At 36.9% G+C, this 18,339-nt stretch overlaps 4 protein-coding genes across 4 annotated transcripts in view; 3 read left to right on the plus strand and 1 right to left on the minus strand.

Moving 5' to 3' along the window:
• LOC107082854 (exostosin-1-like) overlaps window positions 1-18,339 on the minus strand; it is a 328,874-nt gene that overhangs the window by 146,947 nt on the left and 163,588 nt on the right. The gene's annotated exons all lie outside the window — the stretch shown is intronic.
• LOC107082857 (dicentracin-like) lies at window positions 735-1,454 on the plus strand. The gene is made up of 2 exons (XM_015371741.1): window positions 735-845; window positions 968-1,454. Exons 1-2 carry the CDS (start codon window positions 739-741, stop codon window positions 1,206-1,208), a joined length of 348 nt encoding a protein of 115 aa, XP_015227227.1. The 5' UTR covers window positions 735-738; the 3' UTR covers window positions 1,209-1,454.
• On the plus strand, window positions 5,492-6,372 carry LOC107082856 (dicentracin-like). Its single transcript, XM_015371740.1, has 3 exons — window positions 5,492-5,581; window positions 5,746-5,865; window positions 6,012-6,372. The coding sequence occupies exons 2-3, from the start codon at window positions 5,747-5,749 to the stop codon at window positions 6,283-6,285; spliced, it is 393 nt and encodes a 130-aa protein (XP_015227226.1). The 5' UTR covers window positions 5,492-5,581; window position 5,746; the 3' UTR covers window positions 6,286-6,372.
• On the plus strand, window positions 11,885-12,885 carry LOC107082855 (dicentracin-like). The gene is made up of 3 exons (XM_015371739.1): window positions 11,885-11,982; window positions 12,134-12,253; window positions 12,399-12,885. The coding sequence occupies exons 2-3, from the start codon at window positions 12,135-12,137 to the stop codon at window positions 12,673-12,675; spliced, it is 396 nt and encodes a 131-aa protein (XP_015227225.1). The 5' UTR covers window positions 11,885-11,982; window position 12,134; the 3' UTR covers window positions 12,676-12,885.

The following is an 18,339-nucleotide window of genomic DNA, read 5'->3' on the forward strand; positions in this document are numbered from 1 at the left end:
GAACTAGAGTAATATCTTTTCTTGCCCGAATAGCCCTGGTGGAGAAGGATGTACATGTTCTGTCAGCGAAATGTTAAATTTGTGAAAGATTTTTTTTCGTATTTTTATAACTACTTTCTTCTTTACACAATGCCAGAAAAAATATTATATATTTGATCATATATATATATTATAATTATAATATATATATATGATCAAATATATAATATTTTTTCTGGCATTGTGTAAAGAAGAAAGCAGTTATAAAAATACAAACAAAAATCTTTCACAAATTTAACATTTCGCTGACAGAACATGTACATCCTTCTCCACCAGGGCTATTCGGGCAAGAAAAGATATTACTCTAGTTCTATTAGTAGTTCATGTGGCTACCACAGATAAATAAAATGCTGCTGCTTTGTTCTGCCTCCTGATCGTACAATTAAACCATCAGACTAAGATTACCTGTTGGGATTTAATCTCAATGCTTGACATATTTAAATATCATAAAGCCACTTTCATTAATGTTCTAAAAATGACTTGACTGCAATGGCACGGGGTGCATCTGGTGCCTAGGCTTTCAGTGGACGCCTAAGATAATGTCAAACTTCTACTCTATAACCACAGCTCTGCAACATTTACATCATCAGTAGATGTTCAAGTTCAAGTTGACTGGAACTGAACCACTTAATACAATTGTTGACCTTGTAAAAAAATTCTCTATTTTAATTGTTTGGATCTTGTTTTTTTTTTTGCAGGATGAAGGTTAGTGCGGCCTTTCTTGTGTTTTCGTTTGTTGTCCTATTGGCTCAACCCAGTGATGGATTTTTTGGTCTTATTGGTCATGCCATTCATGGCATTTCTAGGTAACTACCAACTGATTTTCTGTTATAATTTTATAATTAGATTCATCTTTACATCTAAGTGTCATTGGTTAAAAAAAAAAAAAAGATTTTAGTTAATCCCTTGTTACTTACTTTTTTGAAAGTTTGATTCATGGAGCAATCCATGGAGCAAGAAAGGAACAAGCGGACCAGAATGAAGTGGATCAGATGCAGCTGGACCAGAATGTGGAGCAGAAGCAGCTGGACCATAAAATGGACCAGAAGCAGCTTGATCGGAAAATGGAAAAGATGCTTCTGGATCAGCAGCAGCTCGACCAGCAGCTTGAGGAGGAGCTGGAAAAACGCTCACTGAAACACAGAGCTGCACAGCATCGTTTTAATTAGACAAACGACATGAGGCTGCTCGGTTTCTGTTGGTTTTTCAAAGTATTGATGCGGACTAACCTTTTTTAAACTATCTCATTCAAATATCTTAAAATCTTACTTCTAGAGCTCAAGACTGTACATTAGTCTTCTGTTACAAAGACAATAAACAGTTAATTAAATGTGTCATTTTATTGCTGTAAATCTGTAACCCCGATTCTTGATTCTTGGACTGCCAAGCAGACCCTTTCACATAAAGTTTAAATAATAAATGGAAAACTTTAGAAACATTTTTCATCTGTACTTAGTTTTCATGAGTGCAACACAATGCATCACTGTATCTACCATAAAAGGCTATTTTCCCTTTTGATTGAAACAAAAATTGTCAGATGGCAAAGAGAGTTTTAACTGAGGATCTCAGGTTTTGTATGGGACATAGAAAAAACTGGGTATTGAAATCTATAATAGACTGTGGTGTAAGACTGGACTCAGCTTTCAACATCATAATTGTAATCGTATAAAAAATTTCTATTGAGGATACACCTAGCTAGGTTAAACATTATTAATATTAACACATCTAGAAGACTACATAAAAGATTGCCTGGATGATGCTTCTCCAAATACCATTTGGATAAAGCTAAACTGGTGACAGGGAATTATCTAAGCAAACAAAATCTGCTGCAAAAGGAAGAAGCCCCATAATTTCTCTGTCCACTCAGGTCCATTCTATGCAGGCTGTTAGTGATCTGTCTGCAGTTAAAAGAAAAACCAATCACACTTTATTATGCAAATTCTAAAAGTCTAAAAACAGCCCAGTTATTTAACATCAGATTATTATAGCACTCATCCTGAGGGAAGGTCAGCTGAAGAGGTAAAACTCTGAGGATGCAGTTTAACTCTGATAGTCATGTTGGGGTCCAAGTTATAATCTTATTTACCGTACAAATATGTAGGTACAATGCAAAAGTCAAAATACGTTCTTTCGGCTTGCAAATTCTAACTTATTCTTTGTCAGGTATGTCAGTGGAAGTGTTTTTCAATCAAAGAAACACATTGATCTGAGTAGGCAATGCAATTCAAACTCCGATAGACATGCTTCCATAGGAAAAAAAACATTAAATTGCTGTTAAACTGCTGTTTTTTTTAACTTTAACTTAAATAAAAGCAGGGATACGGGCAATTTGAAAAATCTGTCAGTGGTGATTTGTAAGCTGTTTAAGACCAGAAGAGCATCTTATTAAGTTTACTAGACTTGGTTCAGACTTTATTAGTTAATCACCTTCAAAATACACATCTTTTTAAAGCTATTTGCAGTTTTCACATCATTGCCAGTGAGATTCTGTGATGAGTATAATAAGAAGAATCATGTCCAATGCATTCACTTCTCAAAACACCTAACCTGGCCATTCGGAATGATTTACGCCATATTCCCGGCATATCAGTTTGGAAAAGAGCCTGATTTCAAAGGCGGGACAACCAGGGTCAGCAGAAACATTTTACGATCAAACAGATACCAAGGGATGTGATGCAAAAAAAACCCCTCTTAAAACAGCCAAATGTTACATTTCAAAAAGAATATACCGTACTGTATCCAGCTCATTCACAGGCTGTTCCTACTTCAATCTTGACTGTTATAGCTACAGAAAAGAGATGTTGCATTATGGACCTAAATTCTCACTTTCCACATTGTGATTGGTCCAGTATGTTTGAGACCTGATTGTCTTCAGCCTTTCTGGACTTACTTACGCCCCTTTGTAAGTCAGTGGCTCACCAGGCTACTACCACCAACGCAGCTAGTGGTTGTGCATGCCAGACGAAGGGAACCATATGCAAAATAAAACAGAATTGAAATTGTTCATACTGAATCTATATTTGTATAACTAAAGGATTTATTATATGAAGGAATTTTACTAAAATTAAAAGGAATGTAGTTGTTTGAAACTGAAATAATCTGCTCTGACAATGTATGTTTCTTTAATAAAAAAAATACTTATTTTCAATTATTAAATTTCATTTTAAAATATTTTTTTCTTGAGCCAAAGAGTAATCCAACACAAATTTAATGATTTCATTTTATATTAGATTAAACTTATTTTATTCTAAGCTAAAGCAGTGGGTTTACATGAACGTGGTGAAATCCATCAAGAAAGCCCATTGACCATGCATCGTGTTATGGGAAAAAAAAGTCAAACATAACAAAATAACCCAGACACAAACAATGTGCTTTGTGTGCTGCCAGAGACATATCGTTCAACGTTTTCCCATCAAAACGTTTGACATAGTGAATAGCATGAAAAAAAAAAAAAACTAATCAAACTGATGATATGCAGTCTTATGACAAAGCAGTCATGAAAAAAAATACACAAATGGTTGTGTATTTTTTTGTATTACTTAAACAAGCAGTTAATTGTTTAAACTGCAACATAGAAGTGCAACAAAAATTTATAAAAAGCATTAGAAATAAAAAAAATGTATGATATATATATATATATATATATATTTTTTTTTTTTCTGATCTGTAACAATACAGAGGAGGACATTAAATGCCTACTTGCGCTACTTAAGGTGGCTGCATGTTGGAGTAGCTCTGCCAGTTTGGCTCTTATATTCTGCTGCTTTGCCCTTAAATAGTTCCGCATACTTTCACCTACAAACACCATTCAACTTTCACAACCTTCTACTATAACTGCTTTAATTAGGTTTTTGATATATTTGATAGTTTTGCTACAGCGATGCTTCAAACTGTTTAACTGTTTCTGTCCTGATTTTGGTGTTATAATCGCAGCATTTTTATGCTGCTACTTATGTTTGTAAACATTTTACTCTTGGGAAATAAATTCTTCGCGCACTCAATATTTTCTCTATTGAGAAATAATATTCATTATAATGTAGGAATTTTTGTAGGTATTCTCAAAATCTAACCCTTATTATTGTGGGATTTACAGTTTTCCAGCAATCTGTCCTAGCCAATCAAGAAGAGCACACTCCCTCTTTAGAAATCATCTGGTTCCCAAAATCAGAGCTGGAATTCCTAAACAACACGTTTTGGGATTGCTGCCTCTCCTAAACCATTTGATGTACAAGCATGAGGCTTGATAAAGATCACCTACAATCCTTTAAGCGTTCCCAATAAAGGAATTATTTTGATATCATTTATGGTTTGGCCATGCAATTGGGTTGTTTGAGACTATCAAAACTGTCTTTAACCGAAAATGACTCAGGCTGAAATCTCTTGACCCCCTTTATTCATCTACACTGTGGCCTCATGGATTTTTATAGAAACATTAAAGTTGGCATAATTATTCATCAAAGCCTAAGGCCTAAAAATATATCTATATCTATTTTACCTTTTTTTTGCATTTTGATCACTTCCAAACTGGTCCAGTTTAAAAACTGCAGCAGCTACACTCTTCACTCCTGGACTATATTGTTCTATACTGAAAAAAGAAAACGTCAGCCCATGTGATTGATTTTTGAACACTTTATTGGACTTTTTAAAGGTAATTAAATACCTAGTTTGATAGATCTTTTTGCACTTTGATTGCATTTAAACTGATCCAGCTCAAAAACTGCATTAGACTTTTCAAACCTTAACTGCCTTGTTCTATACTATCATTAGAATATTGTAAGTCTAGTTTGTAAATTTTAAAACTTTTTATGATATTTATGGAAATGCATTGTATTAATTGTCTGCCGGCAGTCCTTTCTGGCTTTTTTTTTTTTTCCAATATTTTACATTTCTTCCCTCATGATTATTGGCACTAGTGTTGTAATGGTTCAGGCTTCAACACACCAGTTAGCTCCGCCCTGTTTTCCAATCAGCCTCTATCAGATTCACCTGCTTACCTGACTACATATCCAGCTCTCAGACCAGTCACTAGAGCCAACTTATTACAATCCATCCTTGAGCTTTATCCAGCATGCCTGAAAACCTACCTGCCTGCCTGATTCTTGCCAGAATCTTCCTCCTTATTCTCTGAGCCTGCCTGAACCCTATCAGGCCTGTCATAGTGTGTTTTTGGGTCTCTTACCTGTTTTCTGTGCCTTGTGAGTGATTTGCACAAACCAGCTACAAGTATTAAAGGTCCAAGAACTGATACAATGAGCAACCCACAGGCTGCTATAATTGATTTCAGCAGCTTCCCTATAGCCATACAAACATAACTACCATGTAGATAAGATTAAAGCTACATACTCTGTGGCTAAAATGCAAGACCTTATGGTTACCTTTTTCTGCTAAATCATAAGATGTTTCCCAATATGATAATGACTTAGTCCTGTACATATATACCTTGGTGCAGCATTCTACCAGGAAACAGTTTACAATAATTTGAGAGAGTCCCCTTGCCATTGAAGAGCATTTTGATCAGTCAAGGACATTTGATCAGTCTAAGGTAAGGACTTTGTTTTATGTGCTCAGTTAATTTCATTCGAGAGTTTAAGGAATAAGTTGTTTGTACCAAATTTGTATTAAATTTACCTAAAAAAGAAAACTGTGCATCATTTCACAGACATGAGGAAGAAATCATTAATGTGTGCGCTGTGATCGCTTTTTCAGGATGAAGTGTATGGCACTTTTTCTCACCTTGACCATGGTTGTCCTGATGGCACAACCAGGAGAGTGCTTTTTTGGAATGCTTATAAAGGGAATTGGTAGTGCTATTCATGGTATTAGCAGGTAAAAACTTGGATCAACTTTTTCTCAATCATTTTCAAATGTGTTGGTATAACGAATTAAAATTAGTAATAATGAAATGATTTTATTGATAACAAAGTCAAATATCCTGTTATATTGTATTGTGAATTTTCTTTTTCTTCTACCAGCCTTATTCATAGGCATGGAAAACTTGACCTAGCGAACCAGCAGCAATTGGACCAGCAGGACCTGGACAAGCAGGACCTGGACCAGCAGGACCTGGACCAGCAGGACCTGGACCAGGAGGACCTGGACCAGCAGGACCGAGACCAGCAGGACCTGGACCAGCAGGCCCGGGACCAGCAGGACCGGGACCAGCAGGAACTGGAGCAGCAACAATTAGACCAAGAAGATCGAGACAAGCTACAGATATACAAACGTGGCCTTTCCAAAGAGGCTTAAAGATATTTGAAATATCAGTTTTATTGTTGTCATTACATTAGATTTGTACTCAAATTAGATTTGAATTTGAACTAATAAAGCTTCATAGCACACTGAAAACATCAGTTGTATAGACTACTAAATCTATATTAAGTTAATAAAGTTCTGACAGCTAGAAAAATGTTGTCATGTTTCACATACACGTTGAACAATTTGCCACACTGCTTGAGAAAAAGGAATAAGACTAGAGGACAATGTTACATCGGCCAGATCACATTGTGGGCTGTGAAGCATACAAGAGTTAGGCAAGGACATTAACAATCCAAAATCACCATCTATAAGGCATCATATGAAAAAAGGTTAGGCTAACATATCACAGTATATCACAAATTATGATTTTTTTTGACGCCAGCTATATATCGTTCTGTGTTTTTGCCCTCAGTATGTATGTTTATGGTTAAGATTAATAGTATAAGCCCAGGGATATATAAGGCCAGAGATACCCCTGCTTTACTAAAAACGTAGATACTTCTAACCCTGACAGGACAAATTAAAGCATATCAAAATGTATATTAATCTAAGGAGGCTATATCCATTCCAATGATAGCAACTGATCATATCAATGATAGGCTGGCACCGGTAACTGAAGTAGCAAATGAGATGCCGGAGCTAGTAACAAATAGGAAGAGAAATCATCTGCATTAGCTTTGGAGAGGCTGATGACAATCTTCACCACATCAGAAATGCTCCAGCTCAAAAAACCCAGTGCTATATTATTTTACATTGTTGGCACCAGTGGCAAGATCATGACATAAAGCATGATCTTTCTCTGTGTTGATATGGGTAATTTACAATGAAATAAATAAATACATATTTTTTTTATTGTGGTTTTCCTATGCTCCATTTCAGCTCTTGTGCATCACAATTCATGTCTCTCTACTTTGTTTACAAGGTGGAGAATAAAGAAACAAACAATTGCAAAGGGAAAAAAGGACTTGTGTGTCCCTTTACTGAACTTTTATAAGTTATATAAAGTTTCCACAAATCCCAAACTGGGTTTTAGACATTTTGTTAATAGTTTAGGATAATATCTCTTCTTAAAAAGTCTAAGTACTGCTTTTTGAACTGGGTGGTTCTGTTTTGGTCCTACGGCAAAAAAGGATTAAAATGTGGACTTATAAAATTTTTACAAAGGAGGTAAAGGTTTAACTAATCCCAAACTGTGTTCATTGTAGTCTCCAATTAGTCTAGAATAATATAATCCATTTATGATGAGTGAAAGTACTGTATCCTTCAAACTAAAGCGAATTACACACACCTAAATTAGTGAGAAAAGTGGTGGAATAGCCCTTTAGGCAATTCCTGATTTGAAGGCTTCAATACTGAGGCAACTTCTTGTTATAGTGTAACCGTGAACACCTGGAACCAAACTCCCATGGTATATATGCATGGACATGCTCACATATAAAAGAATTTGCAAAGTTTCTTCAGAAGCAAAAATATGCTTAATAGTATTTGTGGGGGGCCCAGGACTCACTCTACAGGACCCTGAGTAGAAAAAGAGGCAAAATGAGCCCCAGATTTCCAGAGGCACCCCAGATTACTAGGAAACAAGGAGGGAAGACATAGGGATGGGCGCACCCAATGGAGAAGGGCAGAGGTAAGCACTCAGAGCCTGATGCCTGAGGGGCCAAACCCCAAAGAGGCCCAATTCCTGATTGGCCAGATCGTAACGCTGAGGCTCCACAGGGCCACAGAAGCCTAAGGTGGACCCGGTTGAGAGCCCCGAGGTTCGGGGGCCCATCTCCAACTAGTGGGGACCTCACAGGGCCAGGAGGCCCAGCAGCCACCAGGAATGTGACCTCCACTGAAGTCCAACTCTGCACCTAAAGAACCATCAGTATGCCAGTAGACACTGGGACCTGCCACTGGCAGGGAGCAAAAGAAGGGGGAGGAGGCAGGCCCTGCTTACAATTATTGTTTAAATATATTTATTATACAAATTTTTACAACACTTCATAATCAATGTTTGTTTGACATCCAGCATTCCATATTAAAACAAACAAACAAACAAACAAACAAACAAAAATCTATTTTTTTCCATTTTCATAAATATTTGAAAAAGTTCCAGGTGGCCGCAAGGGAGCCGACCCCTCCCCTAGTGGGAACTGGCCCACAAACCCAGGAGGAGATCCCTAGACCATCAAGTGTGGGAAGGGGGCAGGCAAAAAACAGCATCCCCACAGACACCATAGTAGTTAGCCAACACGCTGAAGAGCCCACTCAGTCCCCAGCTAGTCACAGCCGTTCCAGGCCTTCGAATCCATATGGTCCTCTCATACCCATGGCTGCCAAGCGATTGCTACCCTCCTCTTACTTAATATTTCTGGCATCTCATTCGTGGGTGCCAGCCTATCACTGATCAGATCAGTAGCTGGCATCAGAATGGATATTGCCTCCTTCGATGAGAAATTAGGTACCGCTGGGTATGTAATGGTCCTGCTATTGTTAAAATACCAAAGTGCCAAAGTGTTTGTACTTAATTGGACTTGGTATTTGGTGTATGTGTAATCTATAAAAACCCAGTGAGGTATTGGAAGTGAAGGGTGGCTTGACTTCAGTGAAGTTAACCAGTATATTAGGTGCAGAAAGCGATGCAGACCATTATAATAATGAAAAGATATGAGATTAGGCATGAAAAAAAAAATCAGAAATCCCATGATATTAAAGAAGGTTAGAACTTAAGGACCTCTTTAGCTCCCCGCCTGCTGCTGTAATTTCCTTATATGTTATGTTGTATTGGGACAGAAAAAGACTGGACAAACTGCTGAGAAAGGCCGCTTCTGTACTATGCTTCACTCTAGACTTAGTGGAGGAAGTGGCTGAGAGGAGGGTGCTGTCCAAGCTTACATCCATCCAGGATAACTCCTTCTACCCTCTGCACCAGACTGTAGAGGAGCTGAGAAGCTCCATTAGTGAAAGACTTTTACACCTAGTATGTAAAAAGGAGCACAACTGCAGGTCATTCATCCCTTCTGCAACCAGACTCTACAATGCGCCACTACAACAGCAATAACTTGTGCAAAGTATAATGTGTAATTACTAATTCATACCCTGTGCAATAACCTGTGCTCTATATTTGACACAAAGTGCAATAACTATATATATAAATATCCATCTTTATAAATACCAGTGTAAACAACCTGTGCAATAACCCTATATTATAATCCTATAAAAAAAGGAAAAGCTTTCCTATATGGACACACTGTATATATTTCTCCACTGTGAGATCAATAAAGTCAGTCAATCAATCAATCAATCATGGCTGCACACTATGTAATAATGTCTCATCTTGATTTTTTTATCTAGGACAAATGTAATAATAATGATTTAATAAGAGTTAAAAAAAATATATAGAGAAAATGGCCAATCCAAAAAAAAGTGGAATAAGTCTTCTGGATGGATTTTGCTTGGTTGAAACATTTTGTCCCTTCTTAAAGAAACTTTGCCAGTCTTGGGAGATTGAGAACATGCAAAACAGCGGCGCTGCTGCTCCCTGAAACAGGGAAGGCTCAATGGTGTTAATTGAAACCAAACACCACTAATTGCATTAAAGGAAAAATTCCAGTCAGTAAAGAATGATCAATGGATCATTATCTATACCTAAAACTAATATGTTCGTTGTGATTTATTGAATTTAGCATTAATCAGTAAAAAAATATAAACTATAATTTTCATCGCTATCACTGAGTCCTGGACCAGCCATTTTTGCCCAAATATAGTAACACCTCACTCCTGACATCTTCCGGCAGTGACGTCACGTCCGGGAAGCCTAACGCCATTCTCCCCGCTTTACAAGCAAAATCAAAGGGAACTATGAGACACATCTGCAATCAACAACAGTTATTTAAGTTGTCGAGAGGACTTCACCATTTAAAGTCACCAGAGCTATAGTTAAACTGACAATGCCCAGGTGCATGGCAGTTGGATGTTGTAACACATCAGGTAAAAGTGAAAAAAAAAAATAAAAGAGCTATTTCACCTATCCGATTCATGATCTTCCACGGACGGGGTTGGTCGTCAGATTGCCAACTTGAAGAGGGAGGATTTGCCATTGAACTTATGGCCAGACAAAAAAACATGTCATATGTAGCCAACATTTGAAGAAGAATGTTTTCAAGATGACTTTGTTAATAGCGCATTGTGACAAACACCAGATACAGCATTCGGACTTGCTCAACAGCCGATACCGCACTGTGACGTCACAAACCGGTAGGTGGCAGGAGTGTTCTTAGACAAACATGGATGTCTTCAGTAAAGCACATTCAAATGAAATTACTCTTAATTAAAAACACCTACTGTATAATTTCTTGAACAGCATGTAAAAATTTTATATGTAAAATACTTTCAGAAGTTTGAATTCTGAATATGACCAGACTTTTCTTTTAACAAATGTTGGTACGGGGGAAAATAGCTGTTGTGAAGGACTATGAAACACAAAGTCCACAAACCACAGCATGAGTTTGGCATAAGATGAATGAATAATCACTTTTCCTTCTCGACTCATTAGGAAAATCTCCTCGCTGCCTGGCTACTGTCACTCAGAAATCCTTAAGTATGTTTGACAATCAGTATCAACCAGCCAGCTTTCTTTCTTTCTCCTCAGCAGGGCTGGACGGGCAGGTGCTCTTCATCTAGCTGATTACCACCCTTCTTAAGGAGCTGCGACCAGGAGGAGGGTGTCAGTTCGTTAATGCTTCTGCGTGGTACAAACTGATCCTTAACTAAGCCTTGCTTCTTAAATTTACCCAGATCCTAACCCCGCTCTCTGTTTGCTCCTTCACAGAACCCTGGATCCCAAGCCCGAAACCACTACGCAAAAATCTCTTCACTCTGGACTCCTGCCAGAGACACTTTGAGTCAGCCTTCAGGAACCCGTGAGGCTCTGAATTGCTTAAAGCCTTCCTGCCTGAGCACAACTGCCTGTTCACCCTCTGACACCAGCATCGGATATCACCAACCGGACCTGCACCTTCTGCCTGGACCACTGGTCACCATCCTCCCCAAAACTGACGCCTAGCCTCCCTCTCTGTGAGTTACAAACAACCAGTTGCTCACCTCTCACCTCACCTCTTCCAACAGAAGCCAGAAAACCCTGCCAGCCGGAGTCCTATGTGTACACACCACAACCTTTAATAAAAACTCTAAACTGATCATGGTCTCTGTGATTGCTCTCATTCAGAGCCTAAGACAATACTGGGGTGGGCAATAAATGTATTAGAGCTGCACAACAAACTTCAGTGGTATCCAGAATTTAAACTTTCATGCTTAAGGTCAGTTAAAAGATAAGGGCAACAGTAAGGCGACAGTTGTGTAGAAAATTTAATGTGTTACACCTGCATATGAAATATGGTGACAGACACAAATATTAAAAGTCCAAGAACTGACCTTGTGGGTGGCCCACAGGGCATGATAATTTATTTTAAATGTCTTACCAATAGTTACATGTCAGATCAAACCTTAATACTTTGTGGCTAAAATGCCAGATCACACTGATACTGTTTTTTTTTTGCAGTATCATAAAGTGTTTCTCAATATTTTAATTACTCCATCATGCACATATATACAAGGGTGCTACTTTCTACCACAATGCAAAGTGTCATAATTTCAGAGACTCATCTTGCACATTGAACAGCATTTTGATCAGTCAACAGAAAGGTAGGAACTCAATTGTTTGTTTTTTTTAGCTAAATTTACTTGTGAGTTTTCAGGAATAATACTATGGAAATTTAATGAAAAAAAGATTAGAGAAAGAAACTTGTTAATAAGGAAGAAATCTTTCAATTGTTCTCTGTGTTGTCTCTTACAGGATGAAGTGCACCACCCTATTTCTCGTCTTATCCATGGTTGTCCTGATGGCTCAACCTGGAGAGTGCTTTCTTGGAATGATTATTAAGGGAATTAGTACTGCTGTTCACCATATTCGAGGGTAAAACTTACGCTGTCCTTAACTCAACTATTTGCAAATCTGTTGGTTTATAAAATCACTATGATGCATGTTGAAAACATATAATTAATCAAAATGTCAAAAACCTTGTTTCATTGTACTGTGCGCATTATTTTCTCCCTACCAGCCTAATACATAGACATGGAAAAGTTGCAGAGGACGAAGCTGACCAACAACTGAAGCAGCAGCAATTAGACAAACGACAATATGACCAACAATATCTGGACCAGCAGGATCTGGATCAGAAGGATCTAGACCAACAGGATCTTGACAAGCAGGACCTGGACCAGCAGGACCTGGACCTGCAGGATCTGGACCAACAGGATCTGGACCAACAGGATCTGGACCGGCAGCAACAGGACCAAGAAGAGCAAGACAAACAGCAGATGTACAAACGCTACTAAATAGGTCATTCCAGAGTTGCTTTTATTCTTGCCTTCAAAAATAGTTCAAGTATCAGTAAACTTGATTTTGTTATTACATCTGCTCTGAATGCATTGTATTTGTGATTGGGCACTTCTGCACAGTGAAAATCAAATAATAAAGCTTTACAGCTTCTGCAAACACCCTGTTTGGTTTTAATAATTACGAAAGCTGGAAAGGTTTTTTACAGGGATATCTAGATTTAAAAAAAATGTATGTATTGCTAAAAAAAATATAAAAAATGCCTAGCATCTTGTAGTTGACATATTAGGATTGCCATAAAGCATATTATTTGGAGGAAAAATTAGGGATATTCTTTCTCTGTCTTGCTTTTTCCGTCTCTCTGTCTTAATTATAAAATAAAAACCAGGCACAAAAATAAAAAAAAAATAGGATTATCTGAGGACATTGTTGGATTAACCAATTTCCATTGTGTATTTTGTAAGTTGAGAGTGAACACAATAGCAGGATCAATGCAGACGTTAAAGGTTTTAAGGAGGAAGACCAACTTGTAAAGTGTTTTCTACTGTATAGAAAACAGTTTACACACGAAGGACATCTAAAATAACTGCAAACATGCCTTGGCCTTGTTAACAGGTTTGGTTTTGTTACAAAATACTCTTTATAATTCCTAAAATGACTTATTAAGCAAGTTTATCAGAAGGTGTGCAGCAGTGATGGAGGAACTGGTGGAGAAAAGGACAAGGGCAATGATGAAGTCTATAAGGGCCAACGTGAGCCATTTGTTGCACTAAGGTAACAATCTCTCTATCTAGAGTAGTAGCCTTTCAAAATGTCCCTACTTTCCTTGATGGGCCCTTGGCTGGTCCTTGGCGGGTGCCCTACAATTCCTTTTTAAATATCTGTATTTGTACTAAAATATTTGTGTTATGATTAGCGGACATTAAGATCTAAAGAGAAGCGTCAGCTCCTGGTCAGACCCTGTAATTCAGTGAAAGGGTGAAGTCGAAGTAAAAAGTTGGAGAGGATTCTGCTAGGAGCCGTAGGAAAGTGGGCTGCCATTCGGTTGGTGTTTAACGAAGAAGGGCCATTTTGAACGGCTGCTACTGTATTAAATATTTAAGTTGGCACTTTACATAGTTGACATCTTCTTCTCCTTTAATTAATACAAGGTTTCCATCCCACAGCATAATATCAATACTAAAGTTATTTTAAATATCCCTCATGAGTCATATTAGTTGAAGCTGAGTGCCCTCTACTTAGGATAAAAATAATAATCTTTATTGTGCAATTCAGAAGGTTAAGAGAAAATAAAGTGCAGTCTATACAATAATAATAATAATAACAATAACAATAATAACAGCAACAACAACAAAAAACAGCTGTACTAATATAAATAATAACAATAATAACAGTTACCAAGTTTGATCTAGTCAAATGGAACATATTAACATAATGTTTATAATTGTGGTGGCAAGAGAAAGCATGTACACCAAATAAAGCCACCCTATCAGACTTTATGTGAAACATGGTTTACTGATATCACTGAGGTATAAGAACCCAATCGGAAATGTTAATCATGGCTCATCTCCATTCATTGGACGCTGGTGGCAACATGAGCCCAGCATAGTGAACTCTGTGCTAATACTCTGCAAAACTTAAATGAAGTCGTGTTTAAGTCCTTTTTAAGAGTCATTTACTATAAGAGGAAGTGTTATTGAAATTTGAAGAGTGATCACCCCAGGCAAAAGAACTGGAAATAAGCCCTCTGGAGACAACAGCCTTCATTGCATCCTGAAAGCAGACTGCAACATTCAAAAGTCTCTAAAATATCAAGCAGTCTCAGTGTAAATACCTCTTAAAGTTCCCCGCTGGGCAAATGGGTTTGGAATTTCCGCGCATGTACATATACATATTTCAATGTCAAGATAGCATGTCCGCATATCTATAGCAGCTCTAATTCTCCTCTTTTCAATGATACCAAGCATGCTGAACCTTGACAAATGGAAAGGCCATTTTATCGACAGAAACACAAAACAAAAAAGTTCATTTTTTTTTAGCTTTTAGTCATCCCATGTGGAAAACTCCAATATTTCTCTCCAAGTTTGGTCTCTTTCTGCTCGTAACAGCCAGAAAAAAAGATAATCTGGTAAAATGAGAGCATTGAAATAAATCCACAAAGACATGAATACTGCAGGATAACTCTCATTTTCAGGAAAAAAACACCACCATATTTTCCTATTTTCACTGAAAATCCTTTCCGCGTGCATTGCATGACTTTGTAACAATTTTACTGTACATTTAGCTATCATGGGAGGTGATCAACAATGAAACGTTTGTTTTATAAGAAAAATATTATGGCCCAAAAAAGTTGGGAAAAAAGGAGAATGTTCTGCAACCATGTTCTGTTAATATTGAAGTCTAAAGGTAGATTTTTTTAATATTCTGAAGATATATTTGACAAAAAATGCATGTAAATCCGGAACAGAGCAACATATGCTCGATTGAAACAGGATCTGGAAAGAGAATACAAAATTTACTGCATATCATTTCTATAATGGAAATAATAACAGCATACAGTAAAGATTAACTTATTTATTGATATATGAAGCTGACCTAAAGAATACATTGAAATCAAGTAAGGAGGTGAGCTGAGCATAAGGGTATACCGGTAGGCACAGTCACAGTCAAGATCTTGATCCACTTGACATGCTACACTAACTCCACTTTAAATGCACCCGATCACACCACTGCTTAACCAAAATCAATCAAGTCTCAAATTTTGCTACTACTGTATTTTATCCCTCTTTCCTGCTGTCTTCTTATATTTGCAGTTTCTAATAAATTTCCCTATTATTGTATAAAAAAGGGTCTGTGGCACAAAAAGGGGGCATATGCAGTGTATGCAATATATAGTTTCTCTTTCTAACCGACTGGTTTTCCTTAGATAAAAAAAAACTTTTTATCAATTTTACTGCATGATCTGTTTAAATGGCACTATAAATAAACTGAATTAAATTGAAATTGAATTCTCTAGTTCTGAGTGACATTATTCCTTTCAAAATCTACCGTAACGTAAGTGGTAATGTATGAAAGAACCGAGATAGATGCCTTTGGAAAAAATGTAGATGGTCCGGATAATTCAACTTTTAATTTTTTGAATTTCTGTGTTTTGGTAATCTACAGTATTTGATACATTGCAGATTTTGCAGCTTCTTCCTACTACAAAGCATGCAAAAGTATAGAAATATTTGCAATAAGAGCTTTTAGACTTTTCCTGTAATTCTTGATAATTTTGCATACACTTCTGCAGGGATTTGACCATCGTCCTCCTTAGGTCATGTGGTTTGGTCATTGTGTTACTGAAGGACCCAGTGACGGTTCGTCTTCAATGCACCTACTGAGGGAAGAAGATTCTTGGCTAAGGCCTCCAGCTACATGGCCCAATACATCCTCCCCTACATCCTAGGGTGCAGTTATTGTTTCCCTTTTGTAAAAAAAAAAAAAAATTAAAAAAGAAGAAAACATCCACAAAAAATTGTTTCCAACCAAATGCACCACAGTTTGGATGGTGTTTTAATTGTTTTTACTACTCCTTCCTCTTCCTCCAAACACACCAAGTGGGATTTAGACTAAAAAAGCTCTATTTTCACTATGACTGAAATGGCTACATGTAGATTCAAAGCTGTAAAGTCATTTTCAAAAGAAAACATGGTTTTGTGAGAAGCTAACAGCACATACAATGCATAAAAAATTTTATTTGCCGACTTTTTCAACAGCAGATGTCAAATCATGCAGTTTCATCATCACCATCTTCTGATAAAGACAACTTTTGTGCAACTTTGACAAGGTGATGATTTTTGTTTTTCCAGTGAAAGCATCCAGTCAGCATGATACAATCATATTGCCTCACAGTAGCAATACAAATGTTGACCAATGGGTTTATGTCATAAGGACATAAACGATAAAACATAAATGTTTTTTAGCTTTAAATGTGAACATCAATCAATAAATAAATAAATGAATGAATTTGATGATGGTGTGCTTTACTAGATGATATGGATTTTGTCATCCATGTTATATTTTAAACACTTGACAATGAAGTCAAAATCCATCCATCAACTTGTAACTTGTTAAAAAATTGTAAAGTATGGGATATGTAATAAAAACATATGTAATTAAATGTAACTTTAAAGCTATAAAAAGGGTGTCTTATGATTAATAAAAAAGAAATGTTTTCATTTGATTTATCATTACAAACTGCAATGATCAATCTCCTTGTAACATGAACATGCGTGCAAAGCAATGCCAGTTTTCTTTTTCTGGCCTACAGTACATAATGTGAGTCCATATATATATATATATATAGGTACACTTGGGGACATGTCAACATTTAAAACTACATATGTGGTGAGTTCACATAGTTTATAATCTGACATAACAATGTCAGCTTGCAATTTAAAGGCTGATCCTAACATTTAATTGAAAGATGCAGGATTTAAGACTCTTACTCTTACCTTGGCAAACAACAGAAATGACGAAGGAAAGTTCATTTATATAGCACATTTGCATACATTTAAAGACAATTCAAAGTACTGAATTGTTCATGTAAACACTAATATTGTGGAGTCAGTGCAAAATGAATGGTGTTTTGACAGTTAAATTATTATGTGGTGTATTTTTTTTCTCTAGGTCAACGTGCATAATGCTAAAATGGCTCCCACCTCTGCCAGATATTTCAATACTCAGCATCCTCAAAACAAAATTGCAGATATGTAAAAAAAAATTAAGTCCTGTGAAAACACAAATCGGCAACATGTTTTGTTTTTTTGGCATTAAGTTCAGCTTCAAATGAAAAAATCTGGAAAAAATGTTTTATATGAATGTTGGCTTTTATAAGGTAAGGTAGTCTTGTTTTTACTTTCTATAGAGGCTGTTTTTTCTGTTAGCCAAGACTAGGGAGACTGTTTACCCACAATTAGACTTAAATAGTTTACTTGGAAATAAGTATCTTAATTCTATTTAAAAAGCCAATAATTGTATTATTCAATATTGAGGTTACTGCTTTTCTGCAGTATGGGAGTGCAATTTAAATGACCCAAACCATGTGTAAAAATATGCAGGTAAAAGGTTACACAACTGGAAAAATGTTTAATGCAGGAATGACTGAGAATGACATGACTTTGTAGGCAGTAAACCTTAAGGGTAAAAAAATCAGCAACTATCATAACATTAAACGTAGCAGAGGGATGTTAAGATGTTTTGGAAATAACTATTAGCAACCGTTGTACTAACTCACTAATTTACTGTATTACTACACCGCCTCTGTTAAAATGTTCTGGACAGAGGTATAATAATGCTGCACAAAGATAAAAACTCTGCCATTGTCAGAAATTTATTTTTCATCCATCCATCATCCATCCATCCATCCGTCTGGCAGACCGTCCATCCATCTGTCTGACTGCCCATCCATCCATATAAACATCTATCCATCCAACCGATCATCCATCCATCCGTTCGTCTGTCCGTCCATCTGTCAGACCGTCCATCCATCCATCCGACTGCCCAGCCATCCATATAAACATCCATCCATCCAACCGATCATCCATCCATCCATCCATCCATCCATCCATCCATCCATCCATCCATCCATCCATCCATCCATCCATCCATCCATCCATCCA

This window comes from Cyprinodon variegatus, unplaced genomic scaffold, assembly GCF_000732505.1.
Source record: "Cyprinodon variegatus isolate N-32 unplaced genomic scaffold, C_variegatus-1.0 Scaffold64, whole genome shotgun sequence".
Taxonomy (NCBI): domain Eukaryota; kingdom Metazoa; phylum Chordata; class Actinopteri; order Cyprinodontiformes; family Cyprinodontidae; genus Cyprinodon; species Cyprinodon variegatus.

Bases quoted from the DNA above. Each gene is read 5' to 3' on its own strand.
- LOC107082857 (XM_015371741.1), top strand. From the start codon at position 739: ATGAAGGTTAGTGCGGCCTTTCTTGTGTTTTCGTTTGTTGTCCTATTG. The intron at 846-967 runs GTAACTACCAAC...CTTTTTTGAAAG, and splicing joins GCCATTCATGGCATTTCTAG to TTTGATTCATGGAGCAATCC.
- LOC107082856 (XM_015371740.1), top strand. From the start codon at position 5,747: ATGAAGTGTATGGCACTTTTTCTCACCTTGACCATGGTTGTCCTGATG. The intron at 5,866-6,011 runs GTAAAAACTTGG...TTCTTCTACCAG, and splicing joins GCTATTCATGGTATTAGCAG to CCTTATTCATAGGCATGGAA.
- LOC107082855 (XM_015371739.1), top strand. From the start codon at position 12,135: ATGAAGTGCACCACCCTATTTCTCGTCTTATCCATGGTTGTCCTGATG. The intron at 12,254-12,398 runs GTAAAACTTACG...TCTCCCTACCAG, and splicing joins GCTGTTCACCATATTCGAGG to CCTAATACATAGACATGGAA.